General features: G+C 39.2%; 1 protein-coding gene across 1 annotated transcript; it reads right to left on the reverse strand.

Annotated features, from left to right (window-relative positions):
- Positions 1–5,412: 5,412 nt before the first annotated feature.
- LOC121041093 (olfactory receptor 6C4-like) lies at positions 5,413–6,339 on the reverse strand. The gene has a single exon (XM_040491844.1). It carries the CDS (start codon positions 6,337–6,339, stop codon positions 5,413–5,415), a length of 927 nt encoding a protein of 308 aa, XP_040347778.1.
- Between the last annotated feature and the right edge of the window lie 14,120 nt (positions 6,340–20,459).

The following is a 20,459-nucleotide window of genomic DNA, read 5'->3' on the forward strand; positions in this document are numbered from 1 at the left end:
CCAGCAGTGCAAAAGAGATCCTCTTTCTCCACATCCTCGCCAACATTTGTTGTTGCCTGAGTTGTTAATGTTAGCCATTCTGACAGGTGTGAAGTGGTATCTCATTGTGGTTTTGATTTGTATTTTTCCCTGATGATGAATGATGTTGAGCATTTTTTCATGTGTCGGTTGGTCATCTGGATGTCTTCTTTGGTGAAGTGTCTATTCATGTCTTTTGCCTATTTCTTCACTGGATTAATTTGTTTTTTGGGCATTGAGTTTGATAAGTTCTTTATAGATTTTGGATACTAACCCTTTATCTGATATGTTGTTTGCAAATATCTTCTCCCATTCTGTTGGTTGCCTTTTAGTTTTGCTGATTGTTTCCTTGGCTTTGCAGAAGTTTTTATTTTGATGAGGTCCCAATAGTTCATTTTTCTTTTGTTTCCCTTGTCTCCGGAGACATGTTGAGTAAGAAGTTGCTGTGTCTGGGGTCAAAGAAGTTTTTGCCTGCTTTCTCCTCTAAGATTTTGATGGCTTCCTGTCTTATGTTTAGGTCTTTTATCCATTTTGAGTTTATTTTTGTGTATGGTGTAAGAAAGTGGTCCAGGTTCATTCTTCTGCATGTCTCTGTCCAGTTTTCCCAGCACCACTTGCTGAAGAGACTGTCTTTATTCCATTGGATATTCTTTACTGCTTTTTCAAAGATTAGTTGGCCATATGTTTGTGGGTCCATTTATGTGTTCTCTATTCTTTCCCATTGATCTGAGTGTCTGTTTTTGTGCCAGTACTATGCTGTCTTGATGATTACAGCTTTGTAATACAGCTTGAAATCTGGGATTGTGATGCCTCCTGCTTTGGTTTTCTTTTCAAGATTGCTTTGACTATTCAGGATCTTTTCTGGTTCCATACAAATTTTAGGATTTTTTGTTTTAGCTCTGTGAAGAATGCTGGTGTTATTTTGATAGGGATTGCATTGAATGTGTAGATTGTTTTGGGTAGTATCGACATTTTAACAATATTTGTTCTTCCTTTCCAGGAGCATGGAATATTTTTCCATTTTTTTGTGTCTTTTTAAATTTCTTTCATAAGCTTTCTATAGTTTTCAGTGTATAGATTTTTCATCTCTTTGGTTAGATTTATCCCTAGATATTTTATGGTTTTTGGTTTATTTGTTTTTTCATTTGTTATGTTTTTCAGCAGTATTTTCACCTGGTTTTTTGAAAAATAATATTTTGTCCTTCATTGTGCCAGCATCATTCTTATATTTTTGAGGAAATTATACTTATTTCAAATTCTCCACTGTTTCTATTCCAGTAATTCTTCTTTGCATCGTATGTTGTATGGTGTGTAATCTTGCCCCTCTCCCCTAGTGGATATATTTCTAACATGGGTGGTGATTTTGGCTTCATTACATAAGTATAGACTTAGCTCTACTGTCTAGTAATGTATAGGAATAGAAGCTTAAGCCCTGATTTGTGACCTTCTGGATAAATTTAGAGAAATGACAAAGAAGATCCTTAGGCCAGATGGCCCAAGTATTATAGAACTGTTCTTACCTAACTTGCCATCTTAAAAAATACTCTTTTTTTTTCTTTTGAATTTTATTTTAAATTCTTTGCAAGGGGCAGCAAATTTGAGATTTATAATCTGTGGTCCATAACATCTAGGGACAAAGGAATAGAGGATAGAGGAACCAATGCTGAAGTGTGGCAGGTCAGCTCTCATGTGTTTTTATTATTTCCTTGCTCTAACTCTACTCTAATGTTATCCTGAGAATACCGGTAGCTAAAACTGTTTCTTTTGATTCTTGTGTCCAGTGGTGACAGGAGGGATAATGCCCACTAACTTCTACATTTAGAAATTGAACATTCCAGAGTTTCAGCTGCAGAATCGATAAATGCATTCCTCTGTTTATCTATAGCTTGGATTACATTCCAAGTATGTGCTAGCATAAAGCCAGCTTAATGAACAGTTTCAGAAGAGCATGACTTGTCTTTTTTTTTTTTTTTTGACAAGCTTATTTAGAAGGTAATATGTTTCTTCCCAAATTAATTTCTAAATGCTGGTATTATGAAAGCCAAGTGAAACCCTGCTTAGTATTCTTAGACTTTGACTTAGACCAAGTACCCTCTTTCCTTATTTTGTATGGTTAGAGATATCCAGGGCACATCGAGTTGATGCAGCCAAGTCCTAATAATCTGTTGCCAGATGTTCTGCTTGGCTTTATCTGAAGTGTGGATAAGACCCTCGTTGATCTGGCGGCTATCCTAGGATGCAACTGGACATAAGAGAAATGTAAATAAACTGGCATTGCTGCAGAGGGATTACAGCTAGAATGGCCAACATTTATAAAGTCCCAGTTATATTAAACCTACCAATTTAATGTCTATTTTTACTAGTTAAGCCCCACTTTCTTGAGAAAGTATCATTCACCATTATCATATTGTTATAATGGGTATCACTTATTAAAACCTTAAGTATTGGCTTTTAAATGTTTTATGCCTATTATCTCATTTAATGCTCAAAACTCTCATATACATTGGATATGGTTATTATCCACATTTTAGAGTTTAAGAAAATTTAGCCTTAGGTCAAGTAACCATCCCAAGGAAACTCTTGTACAACATTGAGAATTTGGGATTTGAACCAAAGCCTATATTTTTGACCACTATATGGCATTGTCTTCCAGTTTACCACGGATTTTGGTAGAAATGTGGATTTTCAGGAACTTAACAATTAAAATGTGGCTATTTGATAACATTTCTATATGAGTTGATAGCTCAGTGAATTTGTGTTGGTTTGTAACCCTCTTGGGAGATTCCTGGGTGAAATCTGAAGCTGGCCCCTGTACTCAGAAGGCAGGGACAGACTGAAGAAAGAAGCAGGCCATTCCAGGTTGGCAGGTGGCAGTTTTAATGAGCAAAGGGAACTTGTGTATGAGGCTTGTCTTGGGCAGCAGCAAGACTGTTGGATTCTCACAGCTGCCCATTACATCTTAAAAGTTCAGGGGCGCCTGGGTGGCGCAGTGGGTTAAGCGTCCGACTTCAGCCAGGTCACGATCTCGCGGTCCGTGAGTTCGAGCCCCGCGTCAGGCTCTGGGCTGATGGCTCAGAGCCTGGAGCCTGTTTCGGATTCTGTGTCTCCCTCTCTCTCTGCCCCTCCCCCATTCATGCTCTGTCTCTCTCTGTCCCAAAAATAAATAAACGTTGAAAAAAAAATTAAAAAAAAAGTTTATAAAGAAGCTTTAATTGGGTTCTGTCACATATAACATGCAGGTGTTCTCCACACCATGTCATTATCTCAAGGTTGTGTTCTTGGAGCAGCCTCTTGGGAAAGGCAAGTGGAGCCCACATTCCAAAGGTAGGGGAGGGAGGGAGGAGACTCCAAGTATGGGTCCAGCTCACGAGTCAGTCAGTGGTCATGTCTTTTTGATGATGCTTCCCAACAATTTGTAATAAATTAAAAGGCATCACTAATCTCTGGCTTAGCCACCAAAGAAATCCAGATATTCAAAATAGCAATGGCTTTACATAAAAAACCTTTTATTCAAAATATGATGCACTCTTCAATATTTTCTGTGGTTCTGGAAATTTTCTCTCATAATGGGTCCAATACAGCTTGTTTCTTAAATTCCCAAGAAACATCATTCCACTCAAGAATATTATCATATATTATCACATATAAAGCATGTGAACACACAAGATGATGTTTCTCTTGTGCTTCAAACAGTAACCAGCATTCTACAGTGCATTAGGATATTAGTAAAATATTTACAAGTACTCAGATTTTCAAAAATGTTTTTAGTTCCTTGGAAATTGAGGCCCTACCACCAACAATTCATATTCAAGTTGTTGTTACCTTAAATCCATGTGTAGAGTCCTTGGTAGGGTAGTCTAATCCCATTTTGTTGCTAACACTCATAATTTGGAACATTCTAAATATAAAACCATATTGCTACTTTATACTCATTTTCAGTTTATGACAGACATCCCTGGCTTATGATATGAACAAAAGCAAAAACTTGGGGAAAAGTTAAAAGAATGGAGTCATATCACAGAAGGTGTCTTTTCTTTTTCTTTAAAAAAAATTTTTTTTAGCATTTATTTATTTTTGAGAAGAGAGAGACAGAGCATGAGTGGGGGAGGAGAGAGAAAGAGGGAGTCACAGAATCTGAAACAGGCTCCAGGCTCTGAGCTGTCAGCACAGAGCCTGATGTGGGGCTCGAACTCACGGACCATGAGACCTGAGCTGAAGTCGGATGCTTAACTAACTGAACCACCCAGGTGTCCCTTCTTTTTTTTAATTGTTTTTTAAAATGTTTGTTTATTTGAGAGAGAGAGACAGACAGAGTGTGAGTGGGGGAGGGGCAGAGAGACACACACACACATAGAATCTGAAGCAGGCTCCAGGCTCTGAGCTGTCACAGAGCCCAAAGTGGGGGCTTAAACCCACAAACTGTGAGATCATGACCTGAGCCAAAGTTGGATGCTTAACCGACTGAGTCACCCAGGCTCCCCAGTGTCTTTTCTAATATCTAACAAAAGTAAACAAAAAGATGAAAATAAAATTATAATAGAAAAAAAAATGACCAGAAACTACCAAAGAGAGAGGGTGGGAGATGTCAGCCATTAACTTGAAAAGATGTCAGCGCTATGAAAAACAACAATAGATCCTGCATAGAAGTGGGAGGCTTTTAACCTTGGCTTTAGAAGCCTCTTCTAACCATAAGTTCTAGAAAGTGGATGTGTAAGTTGACAAAATCTTGAGATTTTTCACCTCATTTGGGGAAAAGTGGACCAAATGAACAAAATATTCATTTTATTTTCCTTTATGGAAGAATGAAAGTATGGCTACAGTCGAAAGATGAATGCATAAGGGAGGAGAATCAAAATTATTGACACTTTGACAGAAGCACAGTCCCCAGGGCTCCATGATGAAGAACAATACCAATGCTAGATTCCCTTCAAAATAATGCTGATAATATAATTTCCTTTCTTAAAACTTCTCTTGACCCACCAATGTCAACTAACTCCCTAGTTTGTAATTAAATAATACCTTCATCATGGCCTCTCTTTCTTACTCTGAATTCTTATCTTTCCACTCTTCTAAATAGACAATATGTTTTGCCTTTTGACTTTCAAGTCATTTCTGGAAAATAGTTAATTCTCTCCAATTGTTCTTTGTTCTTTTTATGGATTCTCATTTATCTTTCTCTAATAGCACTTACTATGTTATTTTATTTTTTTGTAAACTTATTATGTAAATTTAAAGTTTATACACCTTTCTATCATACTGTGGATTCCTTGAAGTTAGGACATAGGCCTTTCATATTTTTATCCTCAAGGGCAAGTGCAGCAATTGAAACATAGTAGACACTCAATACATATTTACTAAGTGAAATATATTTTTCATTGAAATGTGTTCTGAATTTTAAAGCTTCATAATCTTCTTGATGGTGTCCTTGAATGCTTGCTTCACTTGCTGATTTCTTAGAGTGTAAATGAAGGGGTTTAATAAGGGAGTAATTGAGGTAATGAGCACAGCTATTCCTTTGTTGAAAGCGCCTTCTTCTTTTGCTGATGGATTGATGTACATAAACATGCAGCTGCCATAAGAGAGGGAGATAACAATCATGTGGGAAGAACAAGTGGAAAAAGCCTTTGTCCTTTGCTGGGCAGAAGGGATCCTCAAAATGGTCTTGATAATGTATGTATAAGAAAATGTCACCAGCACCAGGGTAACCACCAGAGTCACAACTGCCACAAAGATGACCATCTGTTCTAGGAGGCTTGTGTCTGAGCAGGCAAGCTCCAGAAGGGGCCCATAGTCACAGTAATAGTGATTCAGAACATTGGAGGCACAGAAATCCACCTGGCTCATCAAGGTGATTGGGGGTAAGATAGCTAGGAATCCTCCTAGCCAGGAGCAGAACACGAGTTGTATGCAGACTCTGTTGCTCATGATGGTCAGGTAATGCAGGGGTTTGCAGATGGCAACATAGCGGTCATAGGACATAGAAGCCAAGAGGTAAAACTCTGTTGCCCCAAGGAATATAGCAAAAAAATATTGAATGAAGCATCCAGCAAAACTGATGACTTTATTTCCTGTTGTCACACTGGTCAGAAATCTGGGAATAAAAATGGATGTGAAGGAAATTTCTAAGAAGGAGAAATTCCGGAGGAAGAAATACATGGGGGTCTGGAGGTGAGGGTGTACCTGAGTGAGGATGATGATGGTCAGATTTCCTAGGACACTTATCACATAAGTGAGGAGCAGAAAGATGAATATCACAACTTGGACCTCAGGTTGATTTGTGAAGCCCAACAGGATGAACTCAGTAAACGTCCTATTTTTCATTGTTGACCCTTTGGAGATCTGAAGGAAAAAGGTGAGTGATGAAAGGTGAGGTTTCTCAGGGTAGGAGAGACAAAGCTGATTGTAATGATTCAAGTCATATATTACTGACTGTTCAATTGACCCCAAACCAGTATCACATTGCAGTGGCCTTGGTTCCATGGAAGCCCCATATCTTCTATGTGAATGACCTCAATCCTAAAGTCTTTTTAATTCCCCAAGTTGATATATTCCTGGATACTTAACAGAATCTATTACAGAATAATTACTTTCTTCCCCCCCCAAAATGTTTATGAAATCTCCACATTTAAGTTACTTTTCTCTATATGCTCTTGGTAAAACTATTTCTATCATTCTGTTTTCTGTGCTTCCCTTTCCCCTCCTTGTGGTCTTTCCCCTTCTCTGTACAATTTGATCCTCATCTCCGTTACTGTCAAAATCTCTGACTTCCTTGTTTCAGCAACCAATAGGAAATTCTCCACATGGATATGGTGGAAGGTTTTGATGCATAAGTGATTTATTCTGCACCCCTATTTCTTTTGAAGCATAATTTTGTAATAGACCTTTAAGACTTAAGATCTTTTGTTCAGTACTATCTTGTATTTTACTGTGAGCACTTTTGGTACATGAAGAGGCTCTGGTGTCAATAAGTCATATTAGCATTTTCTTATTTGTTTCTCTGCCATGCTCAAAGTCTTGTAGGTAGATTTGGGATATATCTCTGAGAATAGACATCTTGAGATACCACAGGCAGCATCTCAGTGTGGCATATTTTGCCCAAAGTCTTAACGATTCCTCAGGGGCAAACTAAGGATGACAGTTTATCATGCCTCAAACTTTCCTGTTCTCTATTCTTTAAAAAAATTTTTTTTAAACGTTTATCCATTTTTGAGACAGAGAGAGACAGAGCATGAATGGGGGAAGGTCAAAGAGAGAGGGAGACACAGAATCTGAAACAGGCTCCAGGCTCTGAGCTGTCAGCACAGAGACGCAGGGCTTGAACTCACGGACTGCAAGATCATGATCTGAGCTGAAGTCGGACGCTCAACTGACTGAGCCACCCAGGTGCCTCTCCTGTTCTTTGTTCTTGGCATAGAAACCAGGAAGAAGGACATTCATGTTTCTGACAATAAGAGTCCTTTGTTGATAAATTGGTAATCCCCAAGGAGGGAAACTTAAGCGGTGGTACCTTCCGTGCGCTTTTAGATTTTTCTTTTTCTATTTTTTTAAAAGTAGGCTCCATGCCCAGCGTGGGCTTCAAGCTCAATGGAGCTTGAACTCACCACCCTGAGATCAAGGCCTGAGCTGAGATCAATAGTTGGACACTTAACTGACTGAGCTACTCAGGCACCCCTCATTTTTAGATTTTTCTGACTCAGAGGCAAAGAAGTATAAAACGCCCCTCTAATTCACATTCATATGGGTTAGAAAAAATCATATCCTCACAATCACTCTTGTCAATCTCCCATTATTCCATACGCTGTTGGAGGCACTAGGTGATACTAAACATTGACCTGGATTCCCCGACAGTCCCCCCTTCCCTGTTTGTACTAACCTCTGGCCTCTGGCAACCTCTGCATTTTCATCGCAATTTTCATGACTGATTGACTTTATGATATACATTTATAGAATAATAAAGTCAGTGACTTTAAAAACATACAGTGCTCACACCCTTGACAATCTGAGTGACTGTAGTGGGACATTTACCTTGCTGTTTCTAAGAGGTAAGTTAAGGGTGAGATGTGACATGTGAGTCTCGAGTAGTATAAATTTTAACATGCTGTCTGTTGGCTTCCCATCAACATTCTCCCCTTCTCTCTCTCTTTTTGTTGCAAGAGTCACTGGCCATAGGTGGATATTTATTTATTTACATGAAGAAATTGAATTATAATTGACATGCAATCTTACATTAGTGTCAGGTAGAACATAGTGATTTGATATTTTTATGCATTTGAAATGATCACTATCATAGGTCTAGTTACTATCTGCCACCATGAAAGTTATTACATTATTGATTATCACCTGTGCTGTATATTATATCTCTGTGACTTATTTGTTTTATAACTGGAAGTTTGCACCTCTTAATCCCCTTCACCTATTGTACCTCTCTCTCTCAACCACTCCCCACTCTGGTAACCTACAGGTTGTTCTCTGTATCTGTGATTCTGTTTCTGTTTTGTTTTGTTGGTTTTGTTTCTTAGATTCCACATATAAACATTCTACTCTTCTCCTAATGAAAGTACCCAAGTCTGTGGGGCTTAACTTAGGAAGCATATTACCTTCCATTCTATGAATCCAAACAATAATCAAATCATAGTTCCTGAGAGACACAGTCCTTTACATGTAAAATGAAAAAGAAAAATAAATAACCCCACCAAAGCAATGATAGAAATAGAAGAGTGAACTTTGATAGATGGAAAATTCCTTAATATTTCTTTTCTAAGAGAGATGATTTTGAAGTTCTTTTAAGGCAGGATGTGGGCTTCTTTGCAGTTTCTGTGTTAGGCAGAATGATGCAGGTTTTATCTGCTCTTTTCAGAACAGGCACATGGGGATCAATTCCCTGAAGAAGTTAAACATGCCCTATGGACTTCAGTTCAAAAGCTTCAAATGAACCGCAATTGTTGACAGTTTTAAGAACAAGTTGTAAACATATGGCTGAGGAGAGAGGGTTCAGAGAGACCACGATAAGGGTTCCATGAGAGAATCTGCCACAGACATGAGGTTTGTGAAGCTGAGAGCCATGGAATGAGACCCCTGAGGATTGGTGTGCCTGGCCTACTCATCATTTCTATTATTTCTCCCTTTAATAACCCAATTTGGCCAGTGGTCAAACGTGATATAAATGAATTCACTTCGCAGTGAGTTACCATAACCTTAATGCCGTCATAGTTTCCATTAAGATCTGCATTACTACAAAAGGCCATATTCCATTCTTTCTCATTGCCACGTAGTGTGCCACAATTCCATTGTGTATATAAACCACAATTTCTTTATCCATTCGTCAGTTTATGGCCATTTAGGCTCTTTCCATAATTTGTTATTGTTGAAAGTGCTGCTGTAAACTTTGGGGTACAAGTGCCCCTGTGCATCAGTACTCCTGTATCCCTTGGGTAAATTCCTAGCAGTGCTATTGTTGGGTCATAGGGTAGGTCTATTTTTAGTTTTTTGAGGAACCTTCACACTGTTTTCCAGAACAGCTGCACCAGTTTGCATTCCCACCAACAGTGCAAGAGGGTTCCTGTTTCTCCACATCCTCACCAGCATTTATAGTCTCCTGATTTGTTCATTTTAGCCACTCTGACTGGCATGAGGTGGTATCTGAGTGTGGTTTTGATTTGTATTTCCCTGATGAGGAGTGACATTGAGCATCTTTTCATGTGCGTGTTGGCCATCTGGATGTCTTCTTTAGAGAAGTGTGTATTCATGTTTTCTGCCCATTTCTTCACTGGGTTATTTGTTTTTCGGGTGTGGAGTTTGGTGAGCTCTTTATAGATTTTGGATACTAGCCCATTGTCTGAGATATCATTTGCAAATATCTTTTCCCATTCCATCGGTTGCCTTTTAGTTTTGTTGATTGTTTCCTTTGCTGTGCAGAAGCTTTATATCTTCATGAGGTCCTAATAGTTCATTTTTGCTTTTAATTCCCTTGCCTTTGGGGATGTGTCAAGTAAGAAATTGCTGCGGCTGAGATCAGAGAGGTTTTTTTTTCCTGCTTTCTCCTCTAAGGTTTTGATGGTTTCCTGTCTCACATTCAGGTCCTTTATCCATTTTGAGTTTATTTTTGTAAATGGTGTAAGAAAGTGGTGTAGTTTCAGTCTAGTGCATGTTGCTGTCCAGTTCTCCCAGCACCATTTGTTAAAGAGACTGTCTTTTTTCCATTGGATATTCTTCCCTGCTTTGTCAGACATGAGTTGGCCATACTTTTGTGGGTCCAATTCTGGAGTCGCTATTCTATTCCATTGGTCTATGTGTCTGTTTTTGTGCCAATACCATGCTATCTTGATGATTACAGCTTTGTAGTAGAGGCTAAAGTCTGGGATTGTGATGCCTCCTGTTTTGGCTTCTTCTTCAAAATTACTTTGGCTATTTGGGGCCTTTTGTGGTTCCATATGAATTTTAGGATTGCTTGTTCTAGCTTCCAGAAGAATGCTGGTGCAATTTTGATTGGGATTGCATTGAATGTATAGATAGCTTTGGGTAGTATTGACATTTTGACAATATTTATTCTTCCAACCCAGGAGCACGGGATGTTTTGCCATTTCTTTATGTCTTCTTCAATTTCCTTCATAAGCTTTCTATAGTTTTCAGCATACAGATCTTTTACATCTTTGGTTAGGTTTATGCCTCGGTATTTTATGTTTCTTGGTGCAATTGTGAATAGGATCAGTTTCTTTATTTGTCTTTCTGTTGCTCCCTTATTAGTGTATAAGAATGCAACTGATTTCTGTACATTGATTTTGTATCCTGCAACTTTGCTGAATTCATGTATCAGTTCTAGCAGACTTTTGGTGGAGTCTGTCGGGTTTCCCATGTATAATATCATGTCGTCTGCAAAAAGTGAAAGCTTGACTTCATCTTTGCCAGTTTTGATGCCTTTGATTTCCTTTTGTTGTCTGATTGCTGATGCTAGCACTTCCAACACTATGTTAAACAACAGCAGTGAGAGTGGACATCCCTGTCATGTTCCCCCTGATCTCAGGGGGAAAGCTCTCAGTTTTTCCCCATTGAGGATGATATATGGCTTTTATGATGTTTAAGTATGTTCCTTCTATCCCGACTTTCTCAAGGGTTTTTATTAAGAAAGGATGCTGAATTTTGTCAAATGTTTTTTCTGCATCGATTGACAGGATCATATGGTTCTTATCTTTTCTTTTATTAATGTAATGTATCACATTGATTTGCGAATGTTGAACGAGCCCTGCATCCCAGGGATGAATCCCACTAGATCATGGTGAATAATTCTTTTTATAAGCTGTTGAATTCGATTTGCTAGTATCTTATTGAGAATTTTTGGATCCATATTCATCAGGGATATTGGCCTGTAGTTCTCTTTTTTTTTTACTGTAGTTCTCTTTTTTTACTGGGTCTCTGTCTGGTTTAGGAATCAAAGTAATACTGGCTTCATAGAATGAGTCTGGAAGTTTTCCTTCCCTTTCTATTTCTTGGAACAGCTTGAGAAGGATAGATATTATCTCTGCTTTAAACGTCTGGTAGAATTCCCCTGGGAAGCCATCTGGTCCTGGACTCTTATTTGTTGGGAGATTTTTGATAACTGATTCAATTTATTCACTGGTTATGGGTCTGTTCAAGTTTTGTCTTTCTTCCTGTTTGAGTTTTGGAAATGTGTGGGTGTTTAGGAATGTGTCCATTTCTTCCAGGCTGTCCAGTTTGTTGGCATATAATTTTTCATAGTATTTCCTGATAATTGGTTGTATTTCTGAGGGATTGGTTGTAATAATTCTAATTTCATTCATGATTTTATCTATTTGGGTCATCTCCATTTTCTTTTTGAGAAGCCTGGCTAGAGGTTTATCAGTTTTGTTTATTTTTTCAAAAAACCAACTGTTGGTTTATTGATCTGCTCTATAGTTTTTTTAGATTCTATATTATTTCTGCTCTAATCTTTATTATTTCTCTTCTTCTGCTGGGTTTGGTGTGTCTTTGCTGTTCTGCTTCTATTTCCTTTAGGTGTGCTGTTATATGTTGTATTTGGGATTTTTCTTGTTTCTTGAGATAGGCCTGGATTGCAATGTATTTTCCTCTCAGGACTGCCTTTGCTGCATCCCAAAGTGTTGGATTGTTGTATTTTCATTTTCATTTGTTTCCATATGTTTCTTAATTTCTTGTCTAATTGCCCGGTTGACCCATTCATTCTTTAGTAGGGTGTTCTTTAACCTCCATGCTTTTGGAGGTTTTCCAGACTTTTTTCTGTGGTTGATTTCAAGCTTCATAGCATTGTGGTCTGAAAGTGTGCATGGTATGATCTCAATTCTTTTATATGTATGAAGGGCTGTTTCGTGACCCAGTATGTGATCTATCTTGGAGAACGTTCCATATGCAGTCGAGAAGAAAGTATATTCTGTTGCTTTGGGATGCAAGTTCTAAATATATCTGTCAAGTCCATCTGATCCAATGTATCATTCAGGGCCCTTGTTTCTTTATTGACCGTGTGTCTAGATGATCTATCCATTGTTGTAATTGGGGTGTTAAAGTCCCCTGCAATTACCACATTCTTATCAATAAGGTTGCTTATGTTTGTGAGTAATTGTTTTATATATTTGGGGGCTCCTGTATTCAGCACATAGACATTTATAATTGTTAGCTCTTCCTGATGGATAGTCCCTGTAATGATTATATAATGCCCTTCTTCATCCCTTGTTACAGCCTTTAATTTAAAGTAGTTTGTCTGATATAAGTATGGCTACTCCAGCTTTCTTTTGACTTCCAGTAGCATGATAGATAGTTCTTCATCCCCCCACTTTCAATCTGAAGGTGTCCTCAGGTCTAAAATGAGTCTCTTGTAGACAGTGAATAGATGGGTCTTGTTTTTTTATCCATTCTAATACCCTATGTCTTTTTGTTGGAGCATTTAGTCCATTTACATTCAGTGTTATTATAGAAAGATATGGGTTTAGAGTCATTGTGATGTCTGTAGGTTTCATGCTTGTAGTGATGTCTCTGGTACTTTGTGGTCCTTGCAACATTTCACTCACAGAATACCCCTTAGGATCTCTTGTAGGACTGGTTTAGTGTGATGAATTCCTTCAGTTTTTGTTTGTTTGGGAAGACCTTTATCTCTCCTTCTATTCTGAATGACAGACTTGCCGGATAAAGGATTCTTGGCTGCATATTTTTTCTCTTCATCACATTGAAGATTTCCTGCCATTCCTTTCTGGCCTGCCAAGTTTCAGTAGATAGGTCTGTCACTAGTCTTATCAGTCTCCCTTTATATGTTAGAGTGTGTTTATCCCTAGCTGCTTTCAGAATTTTCTCTTTATCCTTGTATTTTGCCATTTTCACTGTATGTCATGCAGAAGGTCGATTCAAGTTACGTCTGAAGGAAGTTCTCTCTGCCTCTTGGATTTTAATGCCTTTTTCCTTCCCCAGATCAGGGAAGTTCTCAGCTATGATTCATTCAAGTACACCTTCAGCCCCTCTCTCTCTCTCTTCCTCTTCTGTAATTCCTATTATATGGATATTGTTGCGTTTGAATGCATCACTTAGTTCTCTAATTCTCCCCTCATACTCCTGGCTTTTTTCATCTCTCTTTCTCAGCTTCCTCTTTCCCCATAATTTTATCTTCTAATTCACCTATTCTCTCCTCTCCCTCTTCAATCTGAGCTGTGGTCGCCTCCATTTTATTTTGCACCTCATTTATAGCATTTTTTAGCTCCTCCTGACTCTTTCTTAGTCCCTTGATTTCTGTAGCAATAGATTCTCTGCTGTCCTCTATACTTTTTTCAAGCCCAGCGATTAATTTTATGACTATTCTTTTAAATTCATGTTCCGTTATATTGGTTAAATCGTTTCTGATCAATTTGTTAGCTGTCGCTACTTCCCGGAGTTTCTTTTGAGGAGAATTCTTCCATTTTGTCATTTTGGATAGTCCCTGAGGTGGCGTGGAACTGCAGGGCACTTCCCCTGTGCTGTCTGGAGTAACTTGTATTGGTGGGTGGGGCCATAGTCAGACCTGATGTCTGTCCCCAGCCCAACACTGGGGCCACAGTCAGACTGATGTGTACCTTATCTTCCCTTCTCTGAGGGGCCGGACTCACTGTGGAGTGGTGTGGCCCCTGTCTGGGCTACTTGCACACTGCCAGACTTGTGGTGCTGCTTCAGTGGGGTCTGGCATATTAGCCGGGGTGGATCCACAAGGTGCACAGGGGTGGGAGGGGCAGGCTCAGCTACCTTGCTGTAGGTCCGCTGTGGGAGGGGCCCTGCAGCACTGGGAGGGAGGCTGATCCTTCCGAGGGATGGATCCACAGAAGCACAGTGTTGGGTGTTTGCAAGGTGCAAGCAAGTTCCATGAGGGGAACTGGTTCCCTTTGGGATTTCGGCTGGGGGATGGGAGAGGGAGATGGTGCTGGCCAGCGCTTTGTTCCCTGCCGAGCTGAGCTCTGTCTTCCAGGGCTCAACACCTCTCCCTCCCAGTGTTCTCTCACCCTCCACTCTCTGAGCAGAGCTGTTGACTTATAACATTCTAGATGTTAAGTCCCACTGCTTGTCAGAACTCATGCAGTCTGGCCCCTCTGCTTTTGCAAGACAGACTTTGGGATTCCGCCTTGCCTGGCAGGCTGCCCCTTCACCGCTCGGGTTCCCTCCCGCCAGTCCGTGTAGCACCCACTGCCTCTCTGCCCTTCCTCCCCTCTTCTGTGGGCCTCTTATCTTTGCTTGGCTCTGGAGAGTCCATGCTGTTAGTCTTCTGGTGGTTTTCTGGGTTATTTAGGCAGATGTGGGTGGAATCTAAGTGATCAGCAGAATGAGGTGAGTCCAGCGTCCTGCTACACTGCCATCATCTATCCCATAATATTCTCTTATTATTGTTTGTATTTCTGCAGTGTTGGTTGTGATCTCTCCTCTTTCATTCTTGATTTTATTTATTTGGGTCCTTTCATTTTTTTAAAAAATCAAACTGGCCCTGGGTTTATCAATTTTGTTAATTCTTCCAAAGAACCAGCTCCTGGTTTCATTGATCTTTCTACTTTTTTTCCCCTTGGTTTCGATAGCATTGATTTTTGCTGTAATCTTTATTATTTACTGTCTTCTTCTGGTTTTGGGTTTTATTTGCTGTTCTTTTTCCAGCTCTTGAGGTGTAAAATTAGGTTGTGTATCTCAGACCTTTCTTCCTTCTTTAGGAAGGTCTGGATTGCTATATACTTCCCTCTTATGACCACCTTTGCTATGTCCCAAAGGTTTTGGGCTGTGGTGTTATCATTTTCTTTGGCCTCCATGTACTTTTTAATTTCATCTTTAATTTCCTGGGTAGCCCATTGATTCTTTAGTAGGATGTTCTTTTGTCTTCAAGTATTTGTTATCTATCCAAATTTTTTCTTGTGGTTGATTTTGAGTTTCATAGCATTGTGGTCTGAAAATATGCATGGTATGATCTTGATCTTTTTATACTTATTGAGGGCTGATTTATGTCCCAGCATGTGATCTATCCTGGAGAATGTTCCATGTGCACTCGAGAAGAATGTGTATTCTGCTGCTTTAGGATAAATGTTCTGAATATAACTGTTAAGTCCATCTGGTGCAGTGTCTCATTCAAAGCCATTGTTTTCTTGTTGATTTTCTGTTTAGATGATCTGTGCATTGCTGTAAGTGGGATGGTGAAGTCCCCTACTATTATGGTATTACTCTCAATGAGTTTCTTTATATTTGTGATTAATTGATTTATATATTTGGGTGCTCTCTTGTTTGGTGCATAAATGTTTACAATTGTTAGTTCTTCTTGGTGGATAGACCCCTTAATTATGATATAATGCCCTTCTTTATCTCTTTTTACAGTCTTTATTTAAAAATCTAGGTTGTCTGATATAAGTATGGCTAGTCCGGCTGTCTTTTGGTGACCAGTAGCATGATAGATGGTTCTCCATCCCCTTATTTTTAATATGAAGGTGTCTTTAAGTCTAAAATGCGTCTCTTGTAAACAGCATATAGATGGATTTTGTGTTCTTATTCATTCTGTTACCCTATAACCTTTGATTGGAGCATTTAGACCATTGACATTAGAGTGAGTACTGAAAGATATGACTTTATTGCCATTATGTTGCTTGTATAGTTGGAGTTTCTGGTGGTGTTCTCTGGTTTTTTCTAGTCTTTGTTGCTCTTGGTCTTTTTTTTTTTTCCATCTTTTCTCCCCTCAGAGAGTCCCCCTTAAAATTTCTGGCAGGGCTAGTTTAGTGGTCATGAACTCCTTTAATTTTTATTTGTCTGAGAAACTTTTTATTTCTCCTTCTGTTTTGAATGACAGCCTTGCTGGATAAAGAATTCTTGGCTGCATATTTTTCTGATTCAGCACATTGAATATATCCTGCTACTCCTTTCTGGCCTGCCAAGTTTCTGTGGATAGGTCTGCTGTGAACCTGATCTGTCTTCCCTTATAGGTTAAGGACATTTTTTTCCCTTGCTGCTTTCATGATTCTCTCCTTGCCTGAGCATTTTGTGAATTTGACTATGATATGCCTTGTTCATGGTCAGTTTTTGTTGAATCTAATAGGAACCCTTTGTGCTTCCTGGATTTTGATGTTTTTTTCTTTCCTCAGGTTAGCAAGTTTTTCTGCTACAACTTGCTCACATAAATTTTCTACCCCTTTTTCTCTCTCTTCATCTTCTGGGACCCCTATGATTCTGATGTTACTCCTTTTTAATGAGTCACTAAGTTCTCTAATTTTTATTTCGTGCTTTTTTGCCTTAGTCTCCCTCTTTTTTTCTGCTTCATTATTTTTCATAGATTTATCCTCTGTCTCATTGATTTGCTGCTCTGCCTCATCCATCCTTGTTGCCATAGCACCATTCGAGAATGCAGCTCAGTTATAACATTTTTTATTTCTCCCTGACTAGCTTTTACTTCTTTCATCTCCACAGACAGGGATTCTAATCTGTTTTCAACCCCATCTAGTATTATTATTGTGATTCTAAATTCTGGTTCAGACATCTTGCTTGTATCTGTGTCAAGTCCCTGGCTGTCATTTTTTCTTGTTCTTTCTTTTGGGGTGAATTCCTTCATTTCATCATTTTGGAGGAAGAAAAGGAATTAATAAAGTAAAAAAAATTAAAATTAAAAAACTAAAAACAACACAAAGAAATGAAATAACGGATGCTAGATCCTAGGTGTGTTTTGGTCTGGTTGTTGAAAGAAGCTTGATAGATTAGAGAAAAAAAGAAAAAGAAAAAAAGAAGAAAGCAAAAAAAGGAAAACGTTTGAAAATTTGAAAAATGAACACAATAAAATAGAATTAAATGAATGATGAAAGTAAAATAGAATTTTAAACATTTACAAAAATAAAAAAATGTAGTAGAAAATAATTAAAGAAAAATCTTTTTATAAAAATGAAAATAAAAACAGTTTTTTTCTTTCTGTATCCAAGTATAAGAAAATAAAAAGGAAAAGAAATTGAATAAAAGGAACAGTGAACAGAATGAAGTATGATTGAAATTACATCTGGTTTCCCATAGAAGTCAAGCTATGAAGCACTTTATCTCCATAAACTAAGCAGGTGGAGAGACGTGTTTGTGAAGAGCCCTCTTGGCCCATTTGGGCGGGGTTTAGTGTAATGGCTCTGTCCTCCACTAGATGGGCTGCTTAGCATACTGGGGCGAATTGCTGTGGCTTGTGTAGGTGTGTATGCACATGTGTGGGAGGGTGAAAATGGCGTCACCCAGCTACCCAGTCTAGTATCAGAACTTTGTGCTCTCCACGACTGGCAGCCAAGCACCCCCACCTTTGTCTCTGGCTTCCCTACACTCCCTGCTTCTACACTGTCTGTGACCAAGCCATCAGTCTGCGTGGTGGCACCTGTCTCCTGAGTTTTATCCCAAATGGGGCTGTGTTTCCTGACCCCTCACTTCTGAGGACTGCAGCTTTGACATGCTCAGACCTTCAGGGGGAGAGTTGCGCTGAGCAATGGCCAGGTGCCAGCCCACTTCCGGGAAAGTTCGTGAGACTGTGCTGCTGCTGATGCCCAGAGACTGCAGCTGGGTGCCAGCCCGCCCCAGAAAAAGTTTGCATGATCTTCTAGCTGCAGAATTTCAGGGTTTATGGAAAATCACAACACACATCTGGCACCAAGCTTTACACTTAATGTCCTTGTTCCAACACCAGCAAATGTGGTTGTTATTTGGGGTCCGCTGGGACCTTTGCCTTGGGGTTGCTGCATGGCCTCTACCAAAAGTCCTCCCAGCAGGGGAACCGCTTCTCCCCAAGTGGCCCAAGGACCCCTCAGACCTTTCTCTTTGCTCCTGGGGGTTCACCCTTCCCACAGAGCACCACCAGGTACCAAGCTGTGGAGTTTTAGACTACACTCTCCCTGTTTATGGAGTCTTACTGGAATTTAAACCCTCTCCTTTCTGCTTTCTCGTTTAGTCTCTGTGGCTCTTTCTACTTTCCCACTTTCTCTCCAACTGCTTTTTTTTGGGGGGGGGGTGCTTTTCCCATACTCTCCCCCCATCTCTGCTTTTTCTCCCCAAGAAAAAACAGCTCCCTGCCCTCTGTGGCTTCTCTCTCCTCCAGTTCACCTCTCCATGCTGCATACCTGCTGAGTTCTGTGGTTCAGGTTGTGTAGATTGTTGTGTTAATCCTCAAATCAGTTTTCTAGGTGTGCAAGATGGTTTAGTGTTGATCTGGCTGCATTTCAGGGATGAGAGATGAAAAAAAACCTTACATGCTGTTCTGCTGGCCCCTCCCTTGTTTTTCTTTTCAGAATTACTTTGGCTACTTGGGGCCTTTTGTGGTTCCACACACATTTTAGGATGGTTTGTACTAGCTCTAAGAAACAATGCTGTTGGTATTTTGATAACGATTGTATTAAATGTGTAGATTGTTTTGGGTAGTATAGAAATTTTAACAATGTTTTTCCAATCCATGAGCATGGAATGCCTTTCCATTTCTTTGTATCCTCTTTGATATCTTTCATAAGTCTTGTATAGTTTTCAGAGTACAGATCTTTTACCTCTTTAATTAGGTTTATATTTAAGGTCTTACTGTTTTTAGTGCAATTGTATATGGGATTTATTTCTTGATTTCTTTTTCTGCTGCTTTGTTATTGTTGTATAGAAATGCAGCAGTTTTATGCATGTTGATTTTGTACCCTGCAACCCTGCTGAATTCATGTATTAGTTGTAGCAATGTTTTGGTGGATTCATTTGGGTTTTCTACATACAGTATCATGTCATTTGCAAATAGTGAAAATTTGACTTCTTCGTTGTTGATTTGTATGCCCTCTGTATTTTACAAAGATTTTTTTTGGAAAAAGTTTATTTATTTAGAGAGAGGGAGAGAGAGAGGCAGAGAGAGAGAGAATCCCAAGAAGGCTCCACATTTTCAGTGCAGAGCCTGATATGGGGTTGAATCTCACTAACTGTGAGATCATGAACTGAGCCAAAGTTGGATGTTTAACCAACTGAGCCACCCAGGTGCCCCAACCTTTATTTCTTTTTCTTGTCTGATTATGGAGGAGAAGACTTCAAGTACTGTGTTAAATAGTAATGGTGAGAGTGGGCATCCTTGTCTTGTTCCTGATGGTAGGGGAAATGCTCTCAGTTTTCCCCCATTGAGGATGATATTAGCTGTGGGTCTGTATGTTAGCTGTATATGGCCTTTATGATGTTGAGGTATGTTCCATCTATCCCTAGTTTATTTAGGGTTTTTAAAAATTTTTTAACATTTATTTATTTTTGAAATAGAGACAAATAGAATGTGAGCAGAGAATGGTCAGAGAGAGGGAGACACAGAATCTGAAGCAGGCTCCAGGCTCTGAGCTGTCAACACAGAACCTGATGCAGGGCTCGAAGTCATGAATTATGAGATCATGACCTGAGTTGATGTCAGATGCCCAACCAACAGAGCCACCCAGGTGCCCCTGCCACCTATGTCTTTGTCAAGAATGGATGCTATTTTTGTAAAATGCTTTTTCTGCATCTATTTACAGGATCATATGGTTCTTATCCTTTCTTTTATTAATATGGTGTATCATGTTGATTGATTTGTGAATATTGAACCAGCCCTGCAACCCAGGAATAAATCTCACTTGTTCATGGTGAATAATTCTTTTCATGTACTGTTGAATTCAATTTGCTAGTGTCTTGGTGATAATTGGCTTTGTTCATTTTTAAAAAAATGTTTATTTTTGAGAAAGAGAGCATGAGCAGAGAAGGGGCAGAGAGAGAGAGAGAGAGAGGGGGACCCAGGATACAAATCAGGCTCCACACTGACAGTATCTCGAATGTGGGGCTCAAACTTATGAACCATGAGATCATGACCGAGCAGAAGTTGGAGGCTCAACTGACTAGCTTTGTTCATTAAAAAAAATGTATTTACTCTTTTTTGTTCCAGTTGGGTAAATGCTGCTGATCTGTCTCTAGTTCACTGATTGTATCTTCAGTCATGAGGTCATCCAGTG

Source organism: Herpailurus yagouaroundi, unplaced genomic scaffold (genome assembly GCF_014898765.1).
Source record: "Herpailurus yagouaroundi ecotype Mexico unplaced genomic scaffold, PumYag 182, whole genome shotgun sequence".
Lineage (NCBI taxonomy): Eukaryota > Metazoa > Chordata > Mammalia > Carnivora > Felidae > Herpailurus > Herpailurus yagouaroundi.